General features: G+C 41.0%; 1 protein-coding gene across 2 annotated transcripts in view; it reads right to left on the reverse strand.

Annotated features, from left to right (window-relative positions):
* The window catches only part of PAIP1 (poly(A) binding protein interacting protein 1), a 185,932-nt gene that overhangs the window by 77,794 nt on the left and 95,266 nt on the right, over positions 1 to 12,872 (reverse strand). For both annotated transcript variants that reach the window (XM_030193105.1, XM_030193104.1), the window contains one exon: positions 8,189 to 8,300. In XM_030193105.1, the coding sequence (XP_030048965.1) occupies positions 8,189 to 8,300 (112 nt within the window). The remainder of the gene's footprint in view (positions 1 to 8,188; positions 8,301 to 12,872) is intronic.

Below are 12,872 nucleotides of genomic sequence, written 5' to 3' on the forward strand. Positions count from 1 at the left end.
GATCTATTTTCTATTTTTTTGTATAAATAGCCATGTGATGCTGCTGCTATTAGCGCGCAGCCATTTTTTAAAAAAATTACCACCCCCTTTTGTAGGCAGTAAAAGCTCACATGGTATTCTTGTACTAGCCAATTAGCTTGTGGTAATGTAGATGCGCTAACTGATTAGGGCAGGAATGCTGACTCTCCCCCCTGATGTGCCCCCTGAAAAAAATAAATAGAAAGCATTTTTAATGAGCGAACATTTTGAAAATTACCACAGGACACCCAAGCGTAGTATTCTATTTTTAGCTAAGTTATGAGTATGTTAGTGCCTAACACAGCTTAGTAAAAGTACCCCTTAAATACTTGAAAGGTATTGTTTAGCAGTTCAGCTGTACCCTTATCAGCTTCTACATATTATATTGTTATATTGTTCTTCCCATTACTATGTAAGCCGCATTGAGCCTGCTTTGAGTGGGAAAGCGCGGGATACAAATGTAATAAATAATAAAGATACAGAAGCTACAGTACTAGAGCACATGAAATGAAACTTCAAGAAGGTAAGCTTTTTAAAAGCAACATCAGGAAATACTTTTTCACAGAAAAGAGCAGTTGTTGCCTGGGAATGCCCACCTAGCGAAGGTGGTTGGGACAAAAATAGTGGCAGAATTCAAAAAGGTATGGGATACATATAAATATTTTCAACCGCGTGTTTTGGGCGCATGCGAAAAATGGAATTACCACCTGGGGCATGCAGTAGCCAGGCGGTACTGCCAACTTGACACGCGTTGGATGCGCCTTCATGCCTTTGTCCAATAAAAAAAGGTATCATCTTATCTTCTTTTTATTTTTTATTTATACTCTTTAACTTTTAAAAGTGGACTAACAGCAACCATTTTATTCACAATGCCAATTCCTCTTTGAAGGGCCTGGGTGGGGATTAGCTTTATTACTCCCCAACAGGGAGATGCATTAAAGCCCTGAAAGGCTTAACTACTTTTTTTTTTTTAATGCTTGAAAAATGTTCTCTACCAGGCTATGTTTGAACTTCTCAAAAGCTAAGGGCTTCTTTTCAAAGCCATGCTAGAGATTCTTACGTGGAAAATGAGAGGAAGTTCATTCAAATCTCATTTGCTAGCACAGTTTAGTAAAAAAAAAAAAAAAGCCTTTATATTCTGTCATTTTGAACTCTGGTGGCAAATATTTTGCACCTTTGACTGATGGAGAAGGAGGGACATTTTCCTTACATTTTTCTAAATTTATTAGTACAAGGGGACATTCCTGTACTGAGCAATAAATACTTGAGAGACTTGCTGAAACAGAACACAGCTGTGATAGACAATTAAAAGCTCTATTATAAATAACCGCGAATAGCACATGTCGCCAATTGCTCGGACCCAGCTCATGGTGGATTTCCACAGCAAGGAGCGGAATCCTTCCCAGCCCTTTCCCCATAAATGATCTGACACCAAAACTTTTACCAGAACAAGTTATCATTGATATCTTTCTATTTGTTTACTATAATCACAATGTCATTATTGAACATTACACATTACCCTTGTCCTCTTATACCTGAAATGATTTGTACATCTATTTACTTCTAATTTATTTTATACTTTCTGTACTTTAAATGCAATAATATTCTGTATTTTTCCTTCTGGAAATGGTGATCGCCATTATGGCATAATGTAAGCCACATTGAGCCTGCAAAGAGGTGGGAAAATGTGGGATACAAATGCAATAAATAAAATAAATAAATACAGAGGAAAGAATCAAAGCAAAACAAATGAAATAGAGGGTATAACCTACATGGTGTAGTAGGTGCAATCCTAAATAAAGGCACAGAAGAGGTAACCTGCATGTTCTACACAGAGCGGCTGGTACAAATCTAATCAACTTGCTGGGCAGACTAAATGGACTATGCTATTCTTTATCTGCCAACTGTTACTATGCTAACTTCCATAACATGTCCCAATGAGATATTTACCCATTTTATACCAAGGTAATTGCAAGTTCCATTACTGTATTGCTAGTTTTATTTGCTTTTCTTATTTCTGCTAGCATTTCATTGTTGACTACTCAGCCTGGCCAGGTGGTCATTAATATACTCCCTCAACTGTGCCTTTCCAAGACACACATGTATTTTCTAGCCATAAATATTCCACAATATATTTTGCTTCCTAATGAGCTTTTATCTTATGGCAATGCAGTGTGACAAAGCAGTGACCATAGCCAGTAGGATGCTAGACTGCATCAAAAGGCATAATCAGCAGAAGAAAGGAGGTGTTCATGCCCCTGTACAAGTCTTTGGTGAGGCTCCACCTATTGTGTTCAGTTTTGGAGGCCATATCTTGCTAAGGATGTAAAAAGACTAGAAGCAGTCCAGAGGAAGGCAATAAAAATGGTATGGGACTTGTGCCAAAAGACGTATGAGAAGAGACTGGAAAACCTGCATATACATAACACGGAGGAAAGAAGAGACAGGAGAGGTATGATACAGACGTTTAAATACTTGAAAGGTATTAACATAGAAACAAATCTTTTCCAGAGAAGGAGAAACGGTAAAACTAGAGGTCATGAATTGAGGTTACGGGTTAGTAGACTTAGGAGTAATGTCAGGAAATTCTTTTTCACAAAGAGGATGGTAGAAACCTGAAATGCTCTCCTGAGGGAGGTAATAGAAACAAAAATGACAGAATTCAAAATGGCGTGGGATGAACACGATCTATAATTAGAAAATGGATGGTATAAAAAACCTAAACTTAAATGGCTGAATGTGTGCAGATATGTCAAGTGACATTTAGATGGCAAATTCAGCTGTGATGAACTAGAGCAGGTACCGGGCAGACTTGTACGGTTTATGTCCCATACATGGCAATCTAGTTTAGGATGGGCTGGAAAGGGCTGCGATAGCAACTTCAGTGGCTGAAACCTGAGGACAGTGTTGGCAGACTTTTACATTCTGTGTCCCGCAAATAATAAGATGGATAGACTGGAGTGAGCTTCAACAGCAACTTCAGTGACTGGAACCTGAGAACAGTGCTGGGCAGACTTCTATGGTCTAAGTCCCCAAAAGTATTTTACATCACATTCATTGTTGATTTAATAATGAATTAATGAGTGTGACAGTTGGGCAGACTTTATGGACTGTTCAGGTCTTTATCTGTCATCACTTGCTATGTTACTCTATGCCATCCTTAACATATGCCTCTAATTTTATCTGCCCATCACTCTGATATACTTTATACCCTGATTAACAAAGTGTCCCATTGGTTACCCTTCTTTTACCTGCCACTAATTTATATGTTGTTAAGCATCTGACTTCCGGTGACGTCATGACCGCGAGGGGTTGAAGAAAGAGATCTCTCCGGCTCCACTTCTCCCTCCGCATGACTAAACTCACAAACCGCGAGATATAACTAATTTTCGCTACAGCCTGAAGCGTTGGAGGGACCGGTAAAGAATATTTTAAATCCACTGGCGGCGAGATGGCAGCTAAAAGCATGCATAAAGACAAGCTCCGGAGTAGAGGAGCAGAGGACAAGATGGCGCCGCCCGCAAGCCCGCCGGGCCCGACAGTGTCATCGGCTTGGATCGCCGAAATTACTACGGAAATGTCCTCAGTGCTAGAAGACATGTTGGAGCGCCGACTATCCCCTATAAATACTAACCTGGAAAAGGTAAAAGAACAACTCACAGATCTCTCTCGAGACTGTGTAGGGTTTCAAACGCGGGTGAGTGAAATCGAGGACAGAGTAACGGAGGTGGAGACAATACAGGATATAACTCAAAAAAAGCTGCAGGCGATGGAGGAAAAGATTGAGGACCTGGAAAACAGGTCCAGGAGAAACAATATCCGAGTGGTGGGCCTGCCAGAAACGGTACCTGAACGGGGCTTGGAGGTTTTTTTGGCACGCTGGTTTACAAATGAACTACAAATCCCAGAAGCCTCGGGGCCAATACAAATAGAACGAGCCCATCGCATAGGGATGAAAATGACTGGTACTAATAAGCCAAGAGTGGTAATCCTAAGATTCTTGAACTATGCGCAGAAGCAAGAGGTGATGCAGCTGCTTAGAACGAGAAAATCATTGATGTACGACGGAATCTCAGTGCGGTGCTTCCAAGATTATTCAGCGGGAGTAGCAGCAAGAAGGCGCCAGTTTTCGGAGGTTTGCTCAACACTTTTCCAAAAGAAAATAAGATTTGCACTGCAATACCCTGCCAAACTGCGGGTTACGCACAATGGTACCACTAAGACCTATGAGACGGCAGGGGCGGCTAAAGAATTTCTACAACAGCTGGGAACAGCACCTTCGGACGCAAGTTGAACATCATAGAAGAAGCGACCATTTTGTGCGCATTGAGAAATGTTATAATGAGAGGTCAGAGGAGACCTGAATTGGTCAGTCTACTTTAATGCAACAAAATCCCAGCCAACTACAAAGATGGACTACTTGAAAGTAGCAGGACGGCGAGCCAAGATGTCTGCAGTTGGAAAGTTAGCGTTTTATGGTTTGTGAGTTGGACTTTTCTTTTGAGTTTCTTTTCTATTGAGTAAGACACCTTCTGGAGGACATGGTCAATGGGTGAAGCGGTTCGAACCCCTGGCAAAAGGGGTGAGACCCTGTAAGTGTCTGATCAATTTGACATGGGGAAAAAATATGTTTACTGTAACACTGTTTAATGCGGAGGGGGGAGGGAGAGACGTAAGGAAGTCGGGGTCCCAATTGGTGGACCTGAGAATACGGGGTACAGGATTTGGGGGGTGGGGGAGGGACGGGAGGTGGGGGTGGGGGGAGGGAGGAGGGATGCAAGCAGGGTACATGTATTAAATAGAATATATGTAAAGAAAATTAATGGAGGCCATCGGGGGGTTTTGTCTCCCCGAACTTTCAATGAAAGGAGGTTTGGAAGTAGGAGGCAAGCTCTGAAGGGAATGTGGGCAGAATATTGCAGTGATGTTGATAAGGTGGAGGTACAAGGTAGGGGGGGACAGAGGCTGGGATGTCCCCCTCGTTTACAACAGAAGACATCCGTGGATTTAGTCACACACTTTAGAGTCCAAGAATAGTAAGAATAATAACGTGGAATGTAGGCGGAGTAAATTCGCCAATAAAACGCTCTAAGATTTTACAGCAATTAAATAGGCAGAAAGCAGACATAGCACTCTTACAGGAGACGTACCTGAACCAGATTGAGCATGCCAAACAGCACCTGGTGGGTGGGGGATTGTATAGCAGCAAATGCACAAGGCAAAAAGGGAGGAGTAGCGATATTAATCAGGAAGGGCATAGCTTCTGCAATCAACCCACTTCTGATTGATGCCGAAGGCCGCTATGTTATCTTGGAAGTGGTAGTTGGGCGACAGAAACTGCTAATCTGTAATGTTTATGCTCCGAACAGATATGACCGGAAGTTTTTTCAAACCTTGATTAACTTTCTGCTCAAGCAACCGCACACAGCTATGGTAATGGGGGGCGATTTTAATGCAGCTTGGGACCCCTCTTTGGACAGATCAGCTCCGGAGACGGCCTCCTCAGGTTATAATAATAGAGGCCTCTTGCAATTGAGCCAGATGTTGGACCTGGTTGATGTGTGGCGGGTGTTACACCCAGGTGAGAAAGACTACACGCATCTTTCACGGGCCCACTCAACTCAGTCACGAACCGACTATATTCTGACATCGCGTCAGATGTTTGGGGAAGTGACAATGGCGGAAATAGGACCATACATGGTATCAGACCACGCCTGGGTTAAGATAGAATGGATACCAAGTGGTACGACACAACAGATGCATAAATGGCAATTCCCCCTGGAGTTTAGCTCAGACCCAGTGCTTAAGGGTCGATTACAAGCTAGCTGGGCGGAGTACAGCACTCATAACCAAGATCATGTAGACGATCCGATTTTGTTTTGGGAAGCGGCTAAGGCGGTTCTTAGAGGCGAAATTATAAGTCACACGTATTTTGTGAGGAAGGCACGAGACAGGAAGATTTTGCGTTTAAGCAACCAACTTTGTAAGACGCGGAAGAGATATGGGGAGACACATGCGATAGGGGATAAACAGCAAGTACTAGAGCTTCAAACCGCCTTGAATGAACTTTTGCAGGAGAGGGCACACAAGTCACAGCTCTACTATCGATATATGCTTTATAAACATGGTAACAAAACAGGCAAATTGATGTCAAAACTAATTACCCCCCGGGGAGGGACTAGGAATATCCTGGCACTAAGGCAAAGGGGGGGAGGCCTACACACATCAGATAGGGCAATCTGTGAAACCTTTCGGACCTTTTACCAAGGGCTGTATGCTCCCCCAGAAGAAGGAGGCCTATCAAATCAGTTGTACTTGGAAAATTTAGCCTTACCAAAGCTCACACCACAAGAGTTAGATAGCCTTAATCAATTAATTACTGAGGACGAAGTTAGTATGGTCATAGCCCGCAGCCCGCGATTGAAAGCCCCGGGACCTGATGGCTTAAGAGGAGAATTTTATAAATTGATGGAAGGAGGAGTTATACCCGCCATTACTAGATTTTTGAACCAATTGATAGAGGGACAGAGGATACCCCCTGACTTGAATAGGGCTCAAATAATAGTCTTGCTAAAGCCGGGGAGAGACCCGCTGGAGCCGACCTCGTATCGGCCTATCTCTCTATTGAATTATGATACCAAGTTGTTGGCAAAAATCTTGGCTAATAGACTGGCGAGGTTCCTCCCTCGGCTGATTCATGAAAGTCAGGTGGGTTTTGTGGGAGGAAGGGCGGTGAGTAAAAACCTGAGGGCAATATTGACATCATTAGAGCACAGCTCACAGACAAAGGTAGCATCGCTGTTGGTCAGCTTTGATGCAGAAAAGGCCTTTGATAAGGTTCACTGGAAGTTTCTTTTTGATACGTTGGAACATTATGGCTTTTCAGGAAGATTTGTCGAGACAATTCATGCTCTATATGCTAGCCCTAGTGCCACATTGAGGGTAAACGGGATGGAGTCGGAAAGTTTCTTTATTAGGAGAGGCACGAGACAGGGATGCCCCTTGTCTCCTCTTCTTTTTGTTTTAGTTTTAGATCCCCTTATCAGAGATATCATGGCAAACCCATTAATCCGGGGAGTTGGCGTGGGGACCCACATGTTTAAGATCGCAGCCTTTGCAGACGATATTTTGGTACATCTTACAAACCCAAGGGAATCCTTAGACACGTTATTGGAAACATTCCGTGAATATGGAGACTACTCAGGTTTCCGGATCAACTTGGACAAGTCTGAAGCTCTGGCCTTGCCAGAGGTAAATCAGAGGGACTGGGAGCCTGAATTTCCATTGAGGTGGGCTAGAGAGTCCTTTAAATACTTAGGTATTCGACTTACAATGAATACTTCAAACTTATATCAACTAAATGTTAAGATCTTGCTAGAGCATACTAAGGCTAAATTAGATTCCTGGATGAGCCTTCCGTTGTCATTAATGGGGCGGATACATTTAGTTCAAATGGTGCTGTTTCCGCGCTGGTTATATGTTCTACAAACCTTGCCTATGCGCTTGTCGAGGACCGATTTGAAACGCTTGATGCGTCTTTTTGGTCGGTTTTGCTGGACAGGTAAGAAGCCTAAAGTTCGCCAGAACATGTTAATAGGGAGCTGGAGGCAGGGGGGAATGGGTATCCCAGACGTGTTCCTATATAATCAGGCGTGTTTGTTGCGTCACCTGGGAGATGTGATTAATGCTACGCAAAGTTGTTAAGCATCTTGGCTTAGTGTGCTATATGAAAGGTGAAATAACACTGACACGATGATGTGCAATAGGACTTTCTCTATGAAGGAATATTTCCAAGTGGAAAACTCCTAAGAGAATTATGATCCAAATTTTCTTGTATTTTATTTCACTAATGAAAAATCCCCTCAAGATCCTTATTTCAAGATTCTTCAGAGCCCAAGATGCAGAAAGACAAAACTCTTCACTTGAATTATTAATCTAAATTAAGACCCTAAGGGCCTCTTATCAAGCCACACTAGCAGCTCCCAGTGCGGTAATGTCGAAAAAGCCCATTCACTTTGAATGGGCTTTGTCAGCATTGCCGTGCGGGAACCGCTAGCGCATCATAATAAGAGAGGCCCTAAGAGATTTAAAAAGGACACTAGAAATTCTTGTAAACATCCAGCATTCACAGAATTATAGACAAACAGGGCACCAGGAAACATCCTCTCACCTCCAGGTTCAGAAAAAGTTCACCCAAAAAGAGAACAAAAGCATGAAACCGTTTACGTGTAGCATCATCTCCTTTTGCAGCTTGATCTCTTTTCTCATATTCTGCTTGACACCTAAGGGAAAAAAATACCATCAGAACCTGTTCAGCTACTTCCTAGATTAGCCTAGCGATGTGGATTACTACTATTCAGAGAACATAATTAAATATCAGTTTCATGCTGCAGACTGTCCCAATACCTTTCCTATTGCAGTTTTGCTTCCCACTCAACTTGACAACTTATCCAGAAATTCTTATCTGAAATGCACATCTTACCTTGACGGCAGGTTTGGTTTTCAGAGCAGAGATCTGGTAGCCATCTAAGCCCTGAATAAAATCTGAACTCTGTAGTTTGTGTTACCTTTTATTGTAATGTTCCAAAAAAAGTCAATTGAACTTGAATATCATTTGCATTAAAACACTGAGTAACAGCCGCAAAACACTGGCCATTGTCGGAGGGTCCCAAAAAACAGCCCATCTGTTTTTGGGACCCTCATTTTTGGACAATATGTCTTTCTCCCCATGGAAGGGTATCTTAAGTTACAATGGACTCATTACAAAGGACTCAAATACAAATCAACTTACACGTCCAATTTTTCCTACATAATTATGCACCCAACTGTGGAACGCAATACCAAAAGCCTTGAAAATTACGAACGACCACCTAAACTTCTGGAAAACACCAAAAACTAACCTGTTTAAAAAGGCATACCCTTCCGATCCAAGCCTGATCTTTGCAACACAACAAAACTAAAAACATAATGGACATAACACAACTCTACCGTTGTATGATTCCCTAGTGTGGCTGTGCCACATGAACTTTATCTTACTACAACATCACTTTATATTTGTTTACACCGGAGTCTGTAATGCCTCTCCGGTACTATGTAAGCCACATTGAGCCTACAAATAGGTGGGAAAATGTGGGATATAAATGTAACAAATAAATAATAAATAAATAAATAAATGATGAACACTTAAATGACTTTCTACCTATGCGGGACCTCTTAAAGATTTATTTAATAGATCTTTAGAGACGGAGAGGTTCCGCGAGATTGGAAATGAGCAGATGTGGTCCCTCTTCACAAAAGCGGAGACAGTGAAGAAGTGGGAAACTACAGACCGGTAAGTCTCACATCAGTGATAGGAAAAATAATGGAGTCGCTGCTGAAAGAAAGGATAGTTAACTTTCTAGAAGACAACGGGTTACAGGACCTGAGGCAACATGGCTTTACCAAAGGAAAATCCCGCCAAACAAATCTCATTGACTACTTTGACTGGGTGACAAAAGAAATGGATGAAGGCTGTGCACTAGATGTAATCTACTAGGATTTCAGCAAAACCTTTGATATGGTCCCCCACAGAAGATTCGTGAATAAGCTGAAAGGGCTGAACTTTGGACCGAAAGTGGTGAACTGGATAGAAAACTGGTTGACCGACAGGTGGCAGAGGGTGGTGGTAAATGAAATCCACTTGGAGGAAAGGATAGTGAGCAGTGGGGCTCCTCAGGGGTCGGTGCTGGGGCCCATTTTGTTTAATATATTTGTGAGAGATATTGCTGAAGGGTTGGAAGGAAAGGTTTGCCTTTTCACAGATGCCACGAAGATAGCCAATAGAGTGGATACCCTGGAGGGAGTAGAAACGATGAGAAGGGATCTTCAAAAGTTAGACGAATGGTCGAGGGTCTGGCAGTTAAAATTTAATTATGCAATAACTAAAGGGACCAGGCGTCTAAGCCGAGGTAAATTATATCTTAAGATTATCAATATGTCAAAGTACCTCGACACAAGCTATATTCATCAAAATAATATCAAATTTAATAAAACAATGTACTCAACCTCACCCAGTCACTCATCATTCCTACCCAAATTCCTTAATGTGGTGTGATAAAGACAGAATTACAAACAGTTTTGAGATTACACGTTAATTAATCGTTTAAGTCCTTTAAATTAAATCCTCCGATTCGGAGGCAAAGACACTGTTACTAAAGTTGTTACACCCGTGGTTATGTGATCTCAATCAACCTTCTGAGAGGCTCTGGTGCTGCATAACCCGATAGTTTATAATCCAATTTTGTCAGGTAGACGAGATTACTTAACATCAGACGACAGTCAGTTCTTCAATGTAACACTCATTTCAATCAGCTATGATATCTTCCACATTATCGCTGGGCATACAAGTAAGGAAGTGATTACACCCTGTTCTGCTTCTCAATCTCTTCTGCCTGACAAAGTTGGATTATAAACTAATAGGTTATGCAGCACCAGAGCCTCTCAGAAGGTTGATTGAGATCACATAACCGCGGGTGTAACAACTTTAGTAACAGTGACTTTGCCTCCGAATCGGAGGATTTAATTTAAAGGACTGAAAAGTATTTCCCGTCATTTGACGTATCTGCCTTGGACTGGGTGAGAGATCCGTTTGTGTTAAGGGTGTGCTAGTCAGCAGAATTAACTGTTGCAGAAAATGAGCTGACGGAAATCAGAAATGATAGAATACTGATACTGAAATACTCATCAACAGATATGGCCTCATTCTGGTTGTCTCTCAGAATGGAATAACCCAACATTGCAAAAATGGCAATTAAAGCACTTCTTCCTTTCGAAAAATCTTATCTGTGTGAGGCTGGTTTCTCTGCTAGGAACACGAGGCAAAAATAAAAAAAGGGAATAAATATATATGATCAGCAAAGCTCCATAGGAATTAATGTATATACACAAGGAGCAAAACCTACTGCGACATTCATAAATACTACTAGAGCATAATTAAAGAGGAAAGGAGGATGGAAACAATAGATATCCATCAGTGGCTAGGCTATTGGATCTCTTATTTCATAAAGCTATTTCAAATCCTTGAGCTTACTGTATGTTATCAATCATGGGATTTGAGATTCACTGTATTGAGGCAGGTTATACTTGAGTCACGGAACTGACATTAGCAAAACACAGAGTGCAAGAACAGAGATTTATCTTTGCATGGCGCACATGCATTACCATTCAATCTCCTTTGGCTTAAATTTGGAGACTGAATGACAATTAAGAGAGTAGGTAGCAAATTTGCATTTTGAATAAGGGGTTGGCTTACCATATATAAACTCGGAAGACGACAGATGTGGGTAGTCCAGTTTTGCATCCGGTAATGAAGAGGACAGGATCTGGGCGTGATCCTTCTGGTAAGCAGCCATTGATTTGTGTGTTTATATTAGGAGTTTTTGAAATTGCATTAGAAGGGGTTAGTGAAGAAATTACATATGTGCCTTTATTTGTAGAAAGATGTATTGTTCCTCCTAATGAAGATACTGAAATACGATCCCGTATTGGGGAACAAGGAGAGCAATTTTGATGTTTGAAAATTTATGAAAACTAAGAAGCTTGTATGATGTGCGGTGATTGGTAACCTGTGCTTAAGCTGATGCCTGCGTCCTTTTACAGATTGAGGATTATGCTGCTGCCATTTGAACTGTGAACGGAGTTGAAGATTATTCCTGAGTTTTCTTTCATGCTGTGGGGGTTGAATTGAAACGCAGAGTCAACCAACGTCCAGCAGTTATCTTGTTGGGCTATCATGGAGTGACTGTGCATGTGGAATAACCTCAAGATTCCTTACAACAACAAACACAGTGTCTATTTAAATCTAAGGGACAAAGGAACTCTTTAGCCCTGTGAGAGCTTTATAGTTGAGAAGATGTTCTCCAATTAAGGGAAGATCAAATCAACGAACATTGATAGAACAAATGTAAATTTAATTGTTTAGTTATTCTATGTTTATCAATGTACATTGATAAACACAGTGTTTGGTTCTTTTGGGAGCAGGAACTGATTTAGCAGAGTGTGGTGTGGTGTGAAGTATGAGAGGTTAGAGAATATGGGTTGGATGAACGGTAATGATTAGAAGGTTAAGTTGTTCAAGGCATATATTGTTTTAGTACTGATGCTTAATAAAGTGAATATTGGATGAAAAATCATAGATATCTGGAGAGATAGTGTTAAACATTATAGCTCTAGAGTTGATAATAGTGCTCCCTATTTTTGAATTCAATCAATCATTTGTATCCATAGTCCTGAGTAGAGAGGTGTGGTAGCTGTGTTAGTCCCCTTTTAAAGGTAATCAATAGAAATAAAACAAAACAAAACATGGAAAAGAAAATAAGATGATACCTTTTTATTGGACATAACATAATACATTTCTTGATTAGCTTTCGAAGGTTGCCCTTCTTCGTCAGATCGGAAATAAGCAAATGTTGGTAGATGATGGTATATATAAATGAAACATCACTTATATATACTGTCATCTACCAACATTTGCTCCAGATATCTATGATTTTTCATCCAATATTCACTTTATTAAGCATCAATACTGAAACAATATATGCCTTGAACAACTTAACCTTCTAATCATATTTTGTTTTATTTCTATTGATTATCCATAGTCCAAAACTCTCTATAAAGCAAAGAATAACTTTTCCTAATTATTTATTTGCATCTTCATACTGCTTTATCAAAACAATCAGTAAATGTGAAGTAAATAACATGAGTACTAACTCAGATACATACTAAAAAGTATGCAGAAAAAAAGCGGTGTGCAGGATTTTCAGCCAGTGCTGCGTCTGCTTGTACAGCTAAGTAATCACTTTTTTCTGAAAACTTTT

The sequence above is a fragment of the Microcaecilia unicolor genome, chromosome 2 (genome assembly GCF_901765095.1).
Source record: "Microcaecilia unicolor chromosome 2, aMicUni1.1, whole genome shotgun sequence".
Lineage (NCBI taxonomy): Eukaryota > Metazoa > Chordata > Amphibia > Gymnophiona > Siphonopidae > Microcaecilia > Microcaecilia unicolor.